This window comes from Acartia tonsa, chromosome 8 (assembly GCF_053477335.1).
Source record: "Acartia tonsa isolate MP-2025a chromosome 8, ASM5347733v1, whole genome shotgun sequence".
NCBI classification, from domain to species: Eukaryota; Metazoa; Arthropoda; class Copepoda; order Calanoida; family Acartiidae; genus Acartia; species Acartia tonsa.
The window spans coordinates 14,485,914-14,501,895 of record NC_137267.1 but is presented as its reverse complement, the minus strand read 5'-3'; the positions used below and the strand labels follow the sequence as shown (position 1 = coordinate 14,501,895).

Here is a 15,982-nt window from a genome sequence, read left to right as displayed (position 1 = left end):
ATAAAAAAAGTACAAATAAATTATTTCTAATACTTGGAATTTTAATTTATTTCTGTTACAGACACTATAGGCATTGAATTCTTGAAAATTTGAAGAAAAAAACAGCCAAGAAATAATATAAGTTAGGTTTATAAATTGAAATGAAATATCAAGTAAAAATATTTAATGATCAATTTTTTAAACTAATATATATCCATCTGGATGTATGCGTGTGTGTGTGTATGTGTATGTTTGTAAAAGTCGTCAATGTCCAGTAAGATCTCATTACAGTAAATTTTCAATTTTCATGAAAGCCTACCATTTGTCCAAACAGGTATAGCCCTAGCAAAATGGATATCCTCGCTACCTATTCTTTATTTTTTTAGAACTAGCGGCTACGGCCTTATATGCACAGTACAGTAAGGATTTGCTGTAATATTTGTTGTACTTAACCCACAGGGTATAACACCATTGATTTAGAATTTCAATGGAATCGGATTACATCCAAGAAAAAATTGACTTTCTTCTCATTATTCAATCACAAGTGTTTTCATATAACAGCAGAATTATTTGTGAATAGCCAATTCAATTGTTTAAAGATCCTCCTCACTTTTTTCATTCACTAGCAGACAATCAAAGAGATGGTTGTCTGTTGTATGTTACTTTAACTAATACTTTTAGGTTCCAGAGCCCTTCCTCATTTACAATTAAGAGGATGGGAGAGGGGTTTTAGTTTTTAACATATACTTTGTGTGAAAGCGCCAAACATTTTTGCTATTTAATTTTTTGCACTGTATTAACACAGAACGAGACACAAATATTGAATGAAACATCAGAGAACAGTCGTAATTTGAACGCAAATTGATTGCAATTTATTTGTTTCTTGCTATTTCTAGCCATTAATTCTAGATTTTTTTGTTTTTCCAATATTGACATCATTGTTTATTAAGTTACAGTATTCTTTTAGTTTTTCCTTATTAAAGAGTTAAATGTTTTTTTCTTCAATATATCTTTAATTTTTATGTTATGAGGTTTTAGAGGGGAATATGGACTGGTACCCAAAGTTTTAACAACACTTAAATGAAAACGTTAGCTTAAAACATTGGGGACTTTTCTTGATTTGTAAACTAGCTATTTGAAACTTTTTTATAAATAGTTATAATGAAGATGAAGAATGTACCTCAAAAAAAATTATGACGCCATAAAAAAGAGGGACGAGGAGAGTAGGAGTGGGAAAGAAATCCCCTATAAAAGAGATGGATAATCCCTCATTTTTATAACGTCAAATTGAGCGACTTTCTCCGTCTTTGTTTTTAATTTCAGAAGGGTACTTTTGTCTACCATAAATTGGGATGTAAATCAATTATCTTCTATTTTAAAAAGTAAATTTTGGTGTCTGATTAATTAAGCTTTTAAAATTAGTGTCATAAGATCTTGTTAATGGTTTAAATACGTTATGTTTCATATATGTTTTAGAAGAATGGAATCTTCAGACACAACTGAACAAACCAATGATACATTAAGTGATTCAAGTGAAATGATAGCAAGTTTGGAAGATATTAATCCAAAGAAAGTTTTAAGCCAAAATGAAAATATTTCAAAGGGTTGGGGAAATGCAATTTTATGTAAACAAGGATAGTAACATCTATAAAAGCGAAACATTAGAAAGTATATAGTTGCAATATTCAATTTGAAGCACAAAATCATCATTTCATGGTGTTTTAGTTTCCTATATTTTTTTACTATAGAAATCATAAAAATGCTTTAAACTAAAAGAATAATTCTAAAGACCTTAATTCAGGATTGTAAACCGACAAACATGCAGTGATTTGTAAATGGGCTTCGCTGTTTAAACTGCATTTTACCCTTTTTTAGCAGAAACAACAAATATAGTTTATCTCTACAATACCTCTGATACTGGCGAACATACAAGTAAGTAATTTAAAGTTGCTATGCGCATTTTTTTTTTATTTATTTTTCTACTTGTCACTGCTGTTAATTTTATTTGGCCATTAAAGTGAATAATTATTTTGAATAGAATTCAAATATTATTAAATTACTTCAAAATGACTGATAAAAAACCAGAGAGAGAGGGGGGGCAATGGACTGTTATTACAGTAGTCCCCAAAGTCTTTTAAGAATCTTTTTTTATTTGTTAGCTTAAAAACGTTGGGGACTAAATTTTTAAATTTTTAATTAGCTGGTTAATTAAGTTAAGTGTTCAAACGATTTAACCACTAATTTTACACCAAAGAAGTGGTAATTTTGTGTATTTTGATTGGGGATGTACATTGTACATCAAATAATCGGCCAAGATCCCTGCATAAAAAGTATTTTAATTTAAAAGATAAGGGAGATCAGGGATAAGGGATGGGAAAAGTAGGAAAATATTATTTCAGGCCTATTTCAAGCCTAGGCCTATTTCTAGCCTAATAAACCAGTTTTGGGATAGCGCAGTGGTTCGTATAAAATGCTAATGAAAAAGCTGTGTGTGTGTGTGTGTGTAGATAAAGTATAGAATCAAATTCAGGTAGCTAGTTTAAAGTAAAGAACATAACTTTTTATAAACCTATATATTAATGGCTTTTGTTAAAATGAAGTTTTTTCTCTCCCAAAATTTTTTATCTTTTACTTTGGTAATTTGAACTGTCAGAAAGCTATCGTTGGGTTTCCCTCAGACAGATTTTAGTTTGTATTATTTGCATTTTTATTAATGAGTAAAAATTTTATTTGAAAATTTCATTGCTAATTATAATTCAAAATAAATAAATAAATATGCACTTGGGTAACATTCTATCAAGTTCTTTGGATACTATACTGGATATAATGTAATGATATATCTGTACTGTGTTGTATTGTACAAAAATTAGGGTGAAGGTGTTGTATCAACTCCGTACTAAATTTTTAAAATTCAAAATACAACATCTAATTTATAAACTACCAAATGAAAATTCGTAGCTACCTTCTTTCCAAAAAAATAATCCCGTTATTTTTGTTTTTTCTATGTGGCCCTTTTTTAATGTTTAACTCTAAGCAGATTTAATAATTAAACTAATGTGATCTAACACCATTTATATTTATTTTTTCGTAGCAGACGAAATCATTATTTTTTCTAATATTGTCTGCTTCTAAAATTTACGCCATCTGTGATTTGGGCTTGTTTTTAATTGGTGATTGGTTGATACAAAACAAGCCCAAATCACAGAACACTATTGGTTTAGAGCGGTAGCCAATATGAGCCGTCCGCCAGTAAGGTCATTAAATTAGGCAAATGGTAAAAGTTGCATGATCCCTTTCAAAACCAGGCCGAGACCTAATTTGTGGCCAGGTTTCCTATCCCTTATCCCTGAAGGGAGATAGGTTCCTGTGCTTGCTGGGCACACAAATAATTAATATCTTGTTGCTTCGCTATGTATCATAGTCCTTGTTATTTATTATTAGATCACCACGAGTATGAACATTTTGTGCCAGTTTTTGATTCTCCTCAATCAGGTAAATAAAAAAAAATAAAAAAGCCCCGGGTCAAATTTCTTTTGAATCATGGAAAGAAAAACCTAACCTTGCGGGACCATTTACCTAACCCTGCGGTGCAATCATTAACATTTAACTAACCTAACCTAAAATAGCTAATGTGAAATACGACGAAACCCGCTACTTTGTTTTCTTTCCATGATCCTATCTTTTTTTATTATATTTTATTACAGTGCAGTTCTAAAGGTAATCACATAAAACAGAAACCCATCAAAAAAAAGCTTGCACGTCGTTAAAAAATTAACCAGGCTCTACCTAGACTATGGATAGCGCTCATGCAATTATCTCCCCAAAAGAATTTTAACAGTATTCAACTTTCACAATTTAATAACTAAAGCATTTAAAAGAGAGGGGGGGACTTTTATAGTTTCCCACCTCTACCTGGTTGGAATTAATATGATATATAGTAAAAAATAGTTTTTTTCTAGTATGGCTTTGAATTCTATTAGTATCAGCTGGATTATAACCGGTTCTCAGCCATCCTAAAAAATTATGTATAGTTTCGTCTGTGCCTTCGGCATCTCGGGGCTAACAAAACTGGATTCAATCTTTTATATCCGCAGAAAGCTGTTAATGATACTTTAATTTATCTTAGCTGCAGATGCTGAACCTCCAGGGCCTGAACTACTCTTCAATTTTAAACAACTGGATAGGTAAAAACGTTATTTCATTTTGCTGCTGAGATTTTACGTATAATTTAGGTTTAGGAAAAAAACCCGCCGTTACTGGATTTTACACTTAAAACCTATCTATAGTACAAAGTAGAATAATGTCTGTCCGTCCGTCTGTCTGTCCGTCTGTTTCTTAAGATCTCGGTAACCACTGAACCGATCGGATTCTACTCGTTAGGGAATATACCTACTGGTCATGTGGTGATTTTAGGCTATTTTCTTGGGAGGGTGGGACACCCCCGACGCCCCCAAAAACAAAAAAATCCTCATCATTTTTATTATGATACAGAAGATACCAACTATTAGGTGCTGCACCACATGTACTATATTTTTTTTAATTACCTCTTGGGGCAAAGCCTCTAGTACATTCATAATTGAGCGGCTAACTGCAAACTATTTAAAAAATGGGTTTATACCAACGATTGCTAAAAAAATGGACATCTTAAAACGGATGTTACTGTTTTAGAGAAACTGAATCTGACACACTACCCCTTAAAGTATCATACACCAGCGAATACCCCTCCAGAGTCACTTGAGTGAAGAGAGGGTGTGGGGGTCGACCCTTCACTTTTAATTTTATTTCTATAAAAAAAGAAACTGGGGGGTGGGAGGTCATTGTAACTAGTCGTGATTTCTCTTGGGAGTGTAGTAGTACCCTTAATCTTCCATGGACTTATCAGAAACTTCATTGAAAGGGAGAACAACACAGCAATTAACGAGATCTTAAGGTACAGACAGACCAAAGAGAGATAATCAGATAGAAACCCTGTTACTTTTATATAAGGACATAGAATCATATGGATTTAGAAAATACAAAGTTAGAAAATATAAATTATTTTGTCGATGGAGGAAAAAAGTTTCAATAAAAAATATTTTTTTTTCTTAGATTTGACATTTATGCGCAAACATTAATCTTCATTTCCATACTCCTGGCAATTTATGGGTGAGTTATCAGTTTTTTGTTGTTGTGGCAAAGCTACTCTACAATTCATATGGTGTTATATCATTAATGCACCTGCATTGAGAGGAAGGACGTGGACATTGAATTAATCTAATTTGTTTGCTTAAACACTTGTTTCGCTTTATTATACTTTGATTAGGTTATATAAACCTAAAATTTCAAAGGTTTTCCACAATTAATTCAAAACTGAATTGGGGTATTTTCAAATGTTGGTATAGTTTTAAGATATTTTTGTGCACAAACCCCCGCAATCGAATACAACGTCTTTAGATGCTAGCAGTCACACACAATAAATCAAGCAAAACTTGCTTAGAAAAGGGTCGAGACATGTCATTAGCTTTACAATCTTTGGTGAAGTTTCTTCTTGGTTTTCATTCATTTTCATGAAGCATTTCCTTCTCAACGTTATACACTTTAATATCAACAAAAATTAATACTTTTTATATATTTTTATGTACAATTCTTTAAAGGAAATTTTAATAAAATTATAAAATTTGTGGAAACCAAGAATTCTTTCAGTTTCACTTTCAGCTAAAATCTAAACTTTTTGATATTTTTAAAAGAAAAATGCTTTTGATTTATCAAAAGTATGGGTAATATAGATTGTTCTAGGATTTAACAAGGATGACAACATCTATAAGTAGCAGAGCATACAAAAAAACTTTTCATAACAAACAGACAAAGTGAGTTATAGAGCAGAAGCTTAGTTATCATAACAAAGAAAAAAAGAGAGAACTTAATTAGCAGCCGAGAATATCATATTTCCCGGACTGACGTACAGTCAAATCATAGAGTAGCTTTAACCCATTGAGGTAGTTTAAACCTCGTGGAGTAATATTTCTGCAGTTCTAACCTCATAGGGTTTCTCAAAAATATTTAAACCTAAACTTATCATTAAAATAAAATTCTTTTCAAAAAAAATATTATGAATAGTGTAATGTATACATGGGTATGAGAAGACTTTAGATGAAAAGCTTTCATAAGAGTAAAAAATGTTTTCTTATAGCCTTAAATATTTCTTTAATTGCAAGTTATATTTCTTGTTCATATTTCAGATTATCTCTGACTCTACATCGCTGGAAGCTGATAAGAAAAATCAGATATTATGGAAATTCACATTTATTTAAAAAACCATCAATTTATCATACGTTTATAAAAGAGGTAGGATGTCTGTTTGACTGCTATCATTAAGAGCTGGAATGAACAATACCTTAAATTGAAACAAACCAAAAACTTTTTTAATTGATGCATATCTTGATTAACCTGCGTTATTAGCGTTAATGATAGCATGTCTGTATGCTGTCAGGAAGGTGTCGTGTTAGAGTCTTGTCAACACCCATCACATTAGAGACGTTAAACTTACTTACCGCTGCTTTACCTGTCACATGACTCTAATATTAAAGGTATGTGGAATGACTTGGCCCATAAACAGGCGCAAAGTATTACAATGTCTAGACAAAGGCTGTACAATCAAAAGGTTGCTTGTCTGTAACTTAATCTAATATCCTATAGTTGGCATTAGATTATCGTATCCCATTACATGCGGATGATACTCTGTGTTATCTAATAGATGATTACTTGATATAGACCCCGGCCCCTCAAGAAATAATTAAGTAGATAAAGTAAGGATACACTTAATGAATTTTTTTTTAAAAACAGAAAGGTTGCATGTTTTTTTCTGTATTAACTTTCGTGGATATTAATGTGAATTATAAATCCAGTTCCTGAATCCATCATCCTTCTCATTATTGGCGCTGGCATAGGTACAAATCTTAGTTTATAAAAAAATCAGCTGCTACGCCCCTAGAGGCCTTTAGGAACATTTGAGAGAAGGAGGGTGGGGAGTCGCTTCTTCACTTTACATTTTAGATTTAAATGGAAAAGAAGGAAAAACATTATTTTAACGTGATAATTCTCTTGGAAGGGTAGATATAAAGTTATATATAGTTATAAACCTTCGCTGGACCTATAAAAAAAATCACTATAAAGGAGAACTATATCGGTTCAAAGGTTAACGAGATCCTAAGATACAGACAAATAGGATTTAAAAAATTAAAACATCCATGAAAGCGGAGCTCCATAGGACAAACAAACTTCGTCATTAAGCTAAACGATAAATTTGTTCTTTGTTGCCCACAGATTTTCATATTGTCTATTTGAGATTTAAATAATAGTTTCTACAATTAGACATTATACAATTTTATTATCTTCTATCAAATTTTCAAATATAAGATTTGACATGTTCTAAATTGGATGTAATAATATTAAGTTTAATGATGGCTTAGAAAATGAAAAAATAATTGAGCAAAGATTTGTAAACTAAAGAAAGTTTGTGTTATTTATTGGATAAAAAGGATACTATTAGGGTAAACGAAGGTAACAAAGGAGTGCTGGGTGTTGTATTTTTATTTTTAGGTGAATGTTTGTTTTTGTTTTGATTAAAAAAAGTGAAAGTTTTATGTCGTAAGAAATTGTGAAATATTAATCTTATGTAAGGGTTGTGTAAAAATCACATTGTATAATTAACTAATTAATATTATTTATTGTTTTGATTTGATATTTGGCTTTGTATACATAATAGGAGTTTTTGCACTCACTTTTGAATATTAGTTTCATTATTGTATCACAAGTGGTTACCCCCATAAGGGCTTCTAGGGGTGCTTGAGCGAGGTGGTACAACAAGCCAATGCTCCACCTACAATTTTATCTTTGAATAGAAACACTTAATTTTTTTACCTACCCCCAAAATAATTATTTTCTTGTCCTATTAGAAGCTTCATTTTAAAGGTGAACCATATCAGTTCAGCTTTTAGTGAGAACTCCCAAATCAACGGTCCTATTTAGTTTAAAGCTTTTTTTTGGTATAGTATTCGCCTTTAGGCCAATTGTCTACCACCATTCGAATAGACCCTAGTTGCTAGGGGTACAACCACTACATCATTTGTTATTATTATAACTTTTTGCCAATTTGAAACACTATGCAGAAGTTAATGCACATTGTTTTTTTGTTTTTGTTTTCCATGGTGATGGTTAAATTTACTGTTCTTTTAAAGCGAAGCTTTTCTATAATTAGGGTCAGCCCGTCCGTAACAGATAGCTCTTTCCATTGATTTAAACATGATAGAATAATCATATCGATTAAAACCTTTTCGTGATGATTTTTATAACACTTCAACACTTTTAGATGTAGGAAGCGTAGAAACTTTACAATCGTTACCAGAACGTCCGTACGCCTATTCATAACATGCATATTTCTATTTTCTCTTTATTTATTAACCATTTTTTGTATTTAAATTTTTGGAATAATGATTTCTAGGACCACAAGGTACAAATTATAAGCGAAGAAACTCTACGATTGAATCCTAAAAATGGATGTTGTCATCTTTTTTACTAACATCTGAACCTGTTGTTTTTAAAAGCGAAGCTTTTCTATAATTAGGGTCGGTCCGTCCGTCCGTCCGTCCGTCCGTCACGGATAGCTTTTTTCGTTAATTTAGACATGTTAGAATTGTCCTATCGATTTCAAATTTTGCATGGTGATTCCTTTAGTAGTTAGGTACGATTTAGAAAGCGTAGCAACTCTATAATCATTACCAAAATGTCCGTACGTCCATTTTAAACATGTTGATTTTTTTACTTTTTTAAATAGCTTTTTTCGTTAATTTAGGCATGTTAGAATTGTCCTATCGATTTCAAATTTTGCATGGTGATTCCTGTAATAGTTAGGTACGATTTAAAAAGCGTAGCAACTCTATAATTATTACCAAAATGTCCGTACGTCCATTTTAAACATGTTGATTTTTTTTACCTTTTTAACAATAAATTTGTATGTGACCTAATTATCCGTTTGGTCTGATTTTTGGTATACTGATTCCTGGGACAACAAAGTACAATATTATAAGCGAAGCAACTCTATAATCAAGTCCTAAAAATGTAAGTATGTCCATAATCATTATCCTGTATCAAGCAGTTTTTCAACAAGTTTACTTACAATTTTGCTTTGACTCTTATACATTCGCATTCTGATTATTTGGTACTTGCTTACATGTGGTAGACTGGAGCACCGAAAACCCCCCCCCCCCCCGCTTAGTTTTTACAAAAATCAAAAATAAGGGGGGGGGGGGTAGTTTTTTAATGTCTGGAAAACGGCAAGGAGGAAAAGTGCTCAGCAAGGCAAAGACTTAACCCCCCCCCTTAATTTTGAAGAAAATCAAAAATAAGGGGGGGGTAGTTTTTTCACTGTACACACGCCAGAAAGTTGAGTGAGGTAAATCAAGTAAATCCAGTATACCAGAGGGGAAACCTTGTTACAGGGATATTCATGTTTTGGGGCATAATTTCCATATTTACTGGCCAAAGTCAATAAATAAGGAAATTATGCCCCAAAACATGAATATCCCTGTAATAAGGTTTCCCCTCTGGTATACTGGATTTACTTGATTTACCTCACTCAACTTTCTGGCGTGTTGTACAGTGAAAAAACTACCCCCCCCCCCTTATTTTTGATTTTTGTCAAAACTAAGCGGGGGGTTAAAAACTACCCCCCCCTTATTTTTGATTTTTGTCAAAACTAAGCGGGGGGGGGGGGGTTTCGGTGCTCCGGTCTTCACATGTAAGCAAGCACCGATTATTTAGTTCTGACATTATACAAGTGATAATGTCCGTTTGTCCTACCGTTTCAGAGCTTCGCTTTTATGGATGTTGTCATCCTTGTTATAGCAAAATTCATTGAATATAGTAAGACCCATCGTTCTTATTCAAATTTTCATACATTACGAAATAGCTGCGTTGGTATATTTAAAAAATATTAAGTTCATAATATTTCTTTGCAGAATATGAGCTCATAGTATGTGAAAAGAAAAAGGTTTTATAAGTACAAAATGTTTTGTACTAATACCATGAACAATTATATTCATAGTAAACAAGCTATAATACAATAACACGTTTATTTAATCTTCTATATGTTTATATAACAAACCAGCAACTGTGCCCCTTGCAACCAAGGAAAGGCCAGTAAAATAGCCTAAAACCATCCTTAACATTTATAATTTAGGGCCTAGGTGAAGATTCCCTAAAGTAGTGAAGTCAATCGGTTCAGTGGATAGTGCAATCTTTAAACAGACAAAGAAAAACTTTACTACTTAATATATTAGGATAGGATATAGGAACAGAAGCATATGTACGGGCATACGCACAAACCCTTGTCATACAGTAGCAGCGCAAATCTAAAAAGATTATGATCTTGCATATTATTTCCATTATTCTTATTCATTCGAGTTTAAATGTACATTCTCATTCATAAGAAAATCAAGGAATGAAAACATCAAAATTAGCGAAGCTAACTTTAAGAGGCTGTTTTACTTTTAAATTAAGGAATTAGGATGGTTTTACACGGAGAGATGGGTCATTGGGCTGTTTATTCCTAAAGTCTTAAAATAGTTGAGTGTCCAAAGTTTCAACCTTTAATTGAAGTCTACAGAAGATGTAATTTAGGTATCATCAATGAGCTGAGGATGTTAATCAATTTATCGTCCATTCTCTTATCCCTTTAGTCCTTTGATGGGTTTATGCTATTTTATATCTCTCCCTTCCCTAGAAGCTAGGATCGAAACCGCTTTTTGTTTAAAGGAAGAAAAAAAATACTCAGAATAAAAAAATATTTCATTTTTTTTGTGAATAATGATTTGTTGTATTTTTGTAGGTCTGACAGGAGACTTTATCTCAAAACAGGAAAGGAAATTTATTACTATAAAAATATACCAAAATTTTAGTATGTGTGTTTGTGTGTCTGTTTGTACATTTTCTGTACTCTCTTAACTTTCATCCAAGAATGGATGTAAAATATACGTGGATATTATGACAGGAGGAAAATTGTTATCATTTTAGGTTGCTATTTCTTGTGTTATTTATTGGACAGTTCTTTTATCCAATAGGTGGGGAGAGGATGGGGTAAAAGGGATGGGATGGAATGGGTCGTTATTTTAGCCCTCTACAAGGTTTACTTTTTTAGAGTACATGGTATTCTGGTGTAAGATCCAGGTAATAATAAATCCATTTTCCAAGGTTACAAAAGACAAATATAACTATATCTACCTGTAAAGATTATTTCTTAATTCCATATCATCTCCCTAATTACAAAGAACAACAAACCCCCACCCATTTTTTGTATCTAATTTAAAAAAATAGAAAGAAAAGGGGGTTATTATCAATGCTTAAGAGAGTACTTTGTGCGATATGCCTGCAGTGACCTAACCCTGTGGGGCTCCCAGTACCTAACATAACTTAACCTTATCTGACCAAATTAATAAACAAACAACCGAAAAACTACCTACTTCGGCTTATTTTCTATCTAATTCAAAATATGGCGGGTACTTTGTGCGATAGTACATAAAAGTCTTTGTTACAACAAACTATAAATTTAATAATAAAATTAAATTGTATGACGAAATTAAATTTAGAACAGCGAACCTGTAAAAATGAAGAAGTTATTGGATAGAACTTTAAGGATTACGGGATGAGACAATGGACGATAAATTGATGTACATCTCTGAAAACGACGAACAAAATTATGTAGTTTAAAATTGATTGTTGAAAAGTTTAAACATTACCTGTTTGAACAAACAAAAACCTAAAAGAAACCAAAGGTTTAAACCCAAATAATTTGTTGGCGTACAGTATAAACTTAATTTGCAGTCCAATGTCCCTTCACTCCCTGGTAGAAAATAGAGAGAATATGATATGACGACACATAATCTTTATTTTTAGATATAATAAGAATAAATATACATATAGTTTTACTCTAATATAATAAGAGTCAGCAATAATAAATTTAAAATAGAAAAGGATCATAAGTTGCGTTGAAAAAGAACTGTATTTTTAATACATAGATATCTTAACCCTTAACGGTCGGGGGGGAGGGGGCATTAACACATAACTGAGAGTTGGAATTTTTTGATTATCTCCATCCCGGCGGGCACAGGATGCCAGCAAACCTGGCAGGGTCATCCAGGTAAAGAGAAAAAATATTTTTTTGACATAATCATAGCATTTTATCTTACTAAAATACTAAAATATCCTCTAGTAGTACATCCTTGTATGAATTACAGGTGCCAAGTACAGCTGCGGCCGCTGAAATTTATGTTTTGATATTTCTAATAAAAAATTTACATAAAGATAAACATTTTCTGCCAAAAAATTGTTCTTCTAGCTTCAAAAATAGGAAAATTACAACCGTTTGAAATGTTTAAATAAAAAAGGACCTAAAAACAAAGGTTGTTAAATAAAAGGGTAAAGGAAGCGAAAATTGACTTTGACTCACTTAAGGTCGGAAAATTATCAAAACAGGGGACTTGCACAAAAAAATTTAGCCCTCTAGCTCTAATAGGAACTGATATAATAGGTACGGCAAGGGGCCCTACTGTTAAGGGTTAAAACTGTTCATGTTTGTCTGTCTATGAAGCAGCTTATACTGCTTAATTAAAATTACGTCATACAATAAAATAACCAATGATAGGCCAGTTTACATTTTAGCATTGGTCAATTACAATGTAAACAATCTGTCGTCAATTTAGGTTGCAATTTTCCCTTTCATTTATTGGTCAGTTCGTTTATAGATAAGGAGGGGATTTTAGTTTCACTTTATAAGATTCATGATATTCTGTTGTAAGATCCAGGTGATAATAAATCCATTTTTGTACAATATTTTTTGCTGATTCTCATTCTGGTTAAACTTATATTCTATTTTTGAAATGGTTAGAATTATTTATATTATGAATAAACATTTTTTTTAAATTGCGTATCTTCTTTATAAGTTTTAAAATCTCTGATGTCGTATTATCAAGCCATTTATGTTTGTTTTTTATTTGATTTCTGCTGGTTAGCTTGATATTGTAACTCCATATGAAAAATATTCCTTTTGTTGATAACCATCACCAACCATTACTGACAGACACACCATAGTCCGAGAGTGTACGCAAGTTTTAAAAGTACACGAAAAAATACTGCATATAAAAGTTGAAGGTAATATAATGTTATAGGCAGGCTAGGAAGCCGAGCGCTGCGGCTAGGCAGGCAAGGGTGCCGAGCGCCGCGGCCAGAGTTAATATTTCTGTCGGAAGGGGGGAAGGGGGGTGTGGTATAAAAAATTTCAAAATTAAAAAAAAATTCTAAGAGGATTATACCCAACAAAAATATTTTGTAAAGAATATGGTTAGTACAGAATCGGACAATGCATGTTTGTAATTCAACTATTTACTTGATGGATAAAATATTTTTTCAGTATGACTTCGAAACCGACTAACATACGCTGGATTATAACCGGTTCTCAGCCATACTGAAAAATCATTTATTGAAATAAATTACAGACAATTTACCACAAATATTAAAATAAATATCATAAAGTTAATACAAGTTTTGTCAGACGGGGTCTTCAGCTCGTCGTAGTTAACATAACTAGTTTTAATCTTATAATTTTTCATTTTAATATCCGCGGAAAGCTGTTTATAATACGATGCGATATATAACTATATTATTCTTCATTAAAACCGTGTAATACACTTGTAATATGTCACGTCTTTACCGCATGTTAACCTTATTCAACCAGACTTAAAGAGACACTCATATAGTATGATATGTTACGAAATGAATGTATAAGTATAGATGCATAACCCAGAAAACTACTTGGTTCCAGCTCCTATTAATTTTCTAAATATAAGGTATTATGCATAATTCTAAAAAAATAAAGGGTAGATTAGATTTGTACAGTTTCTTTGTTACAGAAAATAGAGTGTCTTTTTAGCCTTCTTACCAAAGTCAAATGTAAAAAAATAACAAACAAAAAATAACAAACGTTTGTACAGTAGTTTTGTTGCACAAATTATATTAGAGGAGTCTCCTTTTAATCTTGTAACTATAATGTCCTCTTGCCAAGTCCCCGGGGTAATATCTTTTCATCTCGTGGCCTTTTCTAATTTCATAGAAAACAGCCATCATTATTAAATAGCATATTTTTGGTGAACATCAATCTTTCTCACTTTCTTAAGATCAACTAGCTACAAATGGCAGAATTTAGCACAAAAGATATGGAGAAAGAATTGTTTACTTATTAATATATACGTTATCCTTATACTAAAGTAACAGGATGTCTGTCTGTTTGTCTGTGTGTTTGTACCGAAGGATCTCGCTTACCGCTGAACTGATCGGGTTCTCCTTAACATGGTAGCTTCTCATAAGTCCCAGGAAGGTTTATAACTATTTTGGGGGAGGGTACCACCACCCTATCAGGAGAAATCGCCCCTAGAAAAAAATTACCCCTCCCGAAAAAGAGACTCCAACGAAACTTAAACCAATTATTTCTGTAATTAGATATTTTAAATAAAAAAAAACATTCACTAGGGGCGTAGCCGCTAGTGTAAGATATTTCTATATACAGTGGTAATCAACAGTTTAGGAAAACTATTACCTATTTTAAAATTGGGATCTTGTTGCCATTTATAGTCAGCTGGACGCACCAGGTGCTACTGGTGCCAGGTATAAATCAATGGCCTTTCTTATGTCAAAAAGTGGCTTAAGTAAGCTCATTATCAATGTCACTTTGAGTTAAGAGCACTATACGTTATAAAATTTGGAATATAGTATTTTGTAGGCACCTTTACAAATTTATCTGGATTTACCAGGATTTTTAATGGCTCCAGTGGTCACCAGGATCAATATACGACAAGGTTAACATAGTTGCTCTTATTTGCTATATTGCATGAACAACCTAAGCCTTATTTCCAAACCACAGTAAAATCGGATAGATCTGGTGCATACCGGTTTTTTGTACAATTCTTTTTATTCAATAAAAAGAAGGCAAAAAAGTGTTTGGTTTGAAACTTTAAATCATCAACTAAGAAGACATTGTTCCAAACTAAGGAGGGGCTGGGGCGGTGGTACGCATTTTTAAAGATGCTAAAAAATACTAAATCCCATTCTTTATGCTTTTTAGATTAAAATACAACGTTAAAAAAACCAAAGCCACTTTGTGACCTAAGAAAAGCAATTCAAAGAAAGTACTATTCTTTTTATGCATTAAAATAAGGAAAAAAGTTCTTGGATTGAAACTTTCAATCATCAACTAGGAAGACAAAATGAATATTTTAACCCTATTTGACTATTTCGTGAGGAATGGAAGGAGTGGATGGAGGGGGGGGGGGGGGGGGGTTAGAAGGCATTTTTAAAGGTGCTGAAAAATACTAAATCAGATTCTTTATGTTTTTTTAGCTTAAAATTCAACTTTAAAAAAAACTAAAGCTACTTTTTGACTGAAGAAAGGCCGTTGACAGATGAACCTTATGCATCAAGCGTTCTGCTTCGTTTTATTTATGTAAACTCGAATATGGGATTAACAGGTAGTGTAACTTTCCATGTTTTCTTCTCTTACAGTGGCAAAGGTTAGTTTAGGGGCGAATAATATAAAATAGTATAAAATATAAAATGCCTGTATGTTGTTCATTTTCAATAAATTTGCTGTGGTGTTCAGACTTCTATGAAAACATTAAACCTGCATGCTTTCAACATATCACATTTTTCACTCTTCAGGCAATTTAATCATATCTTAAGCAGCAAAGTTAGAAGCAGCTCCTAGTGCCTAATAAAATTGACATCTTACAATATAAATGACCAAATTACATGCAGCGAATTACGGACAATATTTCATGAATATCAAAATAAAAATCATAAATTTGATACCAGTTTTGTTAGACAGGCATTCGTCACCCCGGGTCTAACAATACTGGTTTTAATCTTGATTTTTTTATTTTAATATACGCGGAAAGCTGTTTACAATACGATGCGATAAATA

General features: G+C 32.2%; 1 protein-coding gene across 1 annotated transcript; it reads left to right on the top strand.

Moving 5' to 3' along the window:
• Positions 1-1,459: 1,459 nt before the first annotated feature.
• LOC145326493 (uncharacterized) lies at positions 1,460-11,638 on the top strand. Its single transcript, XM_080169865.1, has 10 exons — positions 1,460-1,583; positions 1,855-1,911; positions 3,421-3,471; positions 4,106-4,163; positions 5,068-5,124; positions 6,198-6,250; positions 6,864-6,905; positions 7,468-7,518; positions 10,844-10,912; positions 11,601-11,638. Exons 1-10 carry the CDS (start codon positions 1,460-1,462, stop codon positions 11,636-11,638), a joined length of 600 nt encoding a protein of 199 aa, XP_080025991.1.
• Positions 11,639-15,982: the final 4,344 nt, after the last annotated feature.

Bases quoted from the DNA above. Each gene is read 5' to 3' on its own strand.
- LOC145326493 (XM_080169865.1), top strand. From the start codon at position 1,460: ATGGAATCTTCAGACACAACTGAACAAACCAATGATACATTAAGTGAT. The intron at 1,912-3,420 runs GTAAGTAATTTA...ATTTATTATTAG, and splicing joins TGATACTGGCGAACATACAA to ATCACCACGAGTATGAACAT. The intron at 3,472-4,105 runs GTAAATAAAAAA...AATTTATCTTAG, and splicing joins TTTTGATTCTCCTCAATCAG to CTGCAGATGCTGAACCTCCA.